General features: G+C 57.4%; 1 protein-coding gene across 1 annotated transcript in view; it reads right to left on the reverse strand.

Moving 5' to 3' along the window:
- Positions 1-864: 864 nt before the first annotated feature.
- Positions 865-2615, reverse strand: part of ZMYND10 (zinc finger MYND-type containing 10) — a gene marked incomplete at its 5' end in the record, with an annotated part of 6801 nt that continues 5050 nt past the window's right edge. The window contains 2 exons of the mRNA XM_029083581.1: positions 865-1035; positions 1349-1521. Of these exons, the coding sequence (XP_028939414.1) occupies positions 865-1035; positions 1349-1521 (344 nt within the window). The remainder of the gene's footprint in view (positions 1036-1348; positions 1522-2615) is intronic.

Genomic DNA, 2615 nt, shown 5'->3' on the forward strand with positions numbered 1-2615 from the left:
GCCCTGCTGCCATCCCCATCCCCAGCCGCTCAGCCTGTGGCTCTGCAGCCTTCCCCAGCTCCAGCTCCCAGCATGGGCCGTGCCTCCGGCTGAGCTGCAGCCATCGCCGGCCTGAGCACACCACCTACCTCCTCCTGAGCCAGCCAGCCAGCCGTGCTGGGCACAGCGTGCTCCCGCTCTGCACAGCCCAAGTGTCCACTGCCCACCCTACCCATCCGCTCCGGGAACCAGCACGGAGCCTCCCTGCAAAGAGCCTCCGCTCCCCCAGCTCTTCTCAGCTCCCTCTTTGCAGATCTGCCCACACACAGTTTCTCCCCCCAGCTTACAAGAAAGCAGCAGAAGCACTTTTCTCCAGTGGTTACCACTGCATGGATTACAAACCCCAAGGACCCCTAGACTGTTTGAAGATCCTCAGGGTCCAACTTTTGAGCCCTGGGGACCAGTTTGACTCCAGCCTCTGCCACCAGACCTTGGCATCCCTCTGTACACAGTGTGCCAAGCAGCCCCAGGCCAGGGCTGTAAAGAGGACTTTTCACTGGGGAGTCCAGAATTAAAAAAAAACACTGATAAATGTTAAATAAAGAGTTAATTGTCAAAAGAAGCCAGGGGGTGACTCTGCCCCATGCAGCCACCACCCCAGGGACTCAGTGCAATCTGGAGAGCTGTTTATAACCAGCATTTGTGTCTTTAGATGTGACTGCTTGGCCACTGCTGTAGCAAGACAAGGCTCCTATGTCATTGATGGACAACTTTGCTGGCAGTAAGGCTGTAACTATGAAATGGGTGCTTGGCTGCTTTACCAGGGCACCACCTCTCCAAGAGCTGAGCTTAGTGGGAGGAAAAGAGGGTAGGGAGCTATCAGGCTCAAAGCAGAGCAGCTGGAGAGGTGGAAGAAGAGCCACAGGATACCTGCTCCAGGACGAGATCCTTTTTGGGGGGAGCTGGCTCTGTCACCGCGAGGTAGCTCAGAAATCTCTGCATCTCCACCAGGTTGGGCAGCTGGTCAATGAGCACATCTGTCAGGAATGCACGGAGCTGTGGCCACAGAGGGGAAGAGAAGAGTGAATGGAGAGAGGTCAAGACAAGGCAGCCAGAGCTGGGGAAGCAGCATGGCAAGAGCAAGCGATCTGTAGGGCACTGGCAGAGCGACCCATGGGGGTCTCATGAGGTCCACTCACAGACACAAGCTTTGCTGCTGCTGCCATGGTGACAGACCCCACTGCTCTGCCAGCACTGGCTGCTAGGAACCCACAGCAAGGGTGGGGAGAGATGCCTTGGAGGTGCCCAGTGCTGGCGAGGTCCTACTCAGTCCAGTGGGGCCCACAGCCTTCACTGTGCAGGGTCCTACCTTGAGGAGCTGGCTCTTGTTGAAGCCATCAAAGTGGTATTTGCGTTGGCATTCGGGGCTGAGCAGGAGGTTGAGAAGGGCAAGCCACACCTGCCCATCAAGTTTGGTCATCTTCACCTGGTCTTCAGGGTGCACCACGTGCCACGCACCATTCTCAAACTTCTTGAGCTTGCCTGAGGGACAGAGCAACATGCAGCTCCAGGGAAGACAGCTCAGCGGTGGGGACACTGGCCTGCACTCGCTGCCTCAGAGAAAAGCCCCTCTGCTTCTGCCTGCCTCAGTTTCCCCACCCCTTTGATCAGCATAGCAACCTTCTTGGAACTGAAACAATATATTAGAGAGCATAAAAAGCATAAAGAACATGGATCAAAACAACAGCGCTGTGGCAGGAACCAAAAGATCCCCGAGATATCTCCCTCTGCACTTAGCCAGGACTGTAGAGCACTGGTAGACAGTGGGGGAACCCATGCTGCAGCAACAGAGTGAGTGGGGAGGAAAGTTTTGGGGTATCAGTGTGGCCAATGCCTGCTCTTCCACATGTTCTCTCCGTGAAAGACAGAAGTAGCATGGATATAACAACAGAAGTGGCAGAACAAGCTCCAGGAGCTACTGTGCTGCTCTGGGGGATGGAGGAGGATGTAACCCTGTGTCTGCACAGCCTGGAAATGCCTTTGCACTCTTGTTTCTTTCCAGTCCCTCCCTCAGGGCCCTGGATCAAAGCTCCCTCTGACACCCCGAGCGCACAGGCAGAGGGAAGGGATGCGTTTCCTGGCCGGAGGAAGGAGGAAAGCTCCCACATCCAGCTGGGCTCCTCTGGGCAGGCACAGAGCCACGTGCTTCCCAGCACCTCTTCCTCCCCTGCCCGCGCCGTGACCCCCCTGGTGCTGGGCTGGGGAGGGGAGCAGGGGTTCCCACGCCCCAGGCTGTGCCCCACCACTGCTCAGAGCCAGGCAGCGGGGAAGCTGGGGGGCTGTGCAGGGGGCACGCCTGGCTGCAGAGGTGTGGGAGGCAGAGCTGATGGTGCAGGCGATGGCTGATGGGCACAGCCTGATCAGAGGCCTTTGGCAACAGTGAAACTCAACAACCAGCAGCTTCAGGGCAGTTGGTTTGCTGCCTGGGGGAGCCCATGTCTGGCTCCAGCTTTTAGTGCTGCCCCAGAAAGGTGAGACAGGCTGAGACTGGCACTCTGGTCTTTCTGTGTCCAGGACAAGACTCCTCAGAGGAGCAGGTGGGGCTGGCAAACATGCTACGCTCCTGCTCCTGTCCT

Source organism: Antrostomus carolinensis, unplaced genomic scaffold, assembly GCF_000700745.2.
Source record: "Antrostomus carolinensis isolate BGI_N321 unplaced genomic scaffold, ASM70074v2 scaffold32812, whole genome shotgun sequence".
Taxonomy (NCBI): Eukaryota; Metazoa; Chordata; class Aves; order Caprimulgiformes; family Caprimulgidae; genus Antrostomus; species Antrostomus carolinensis.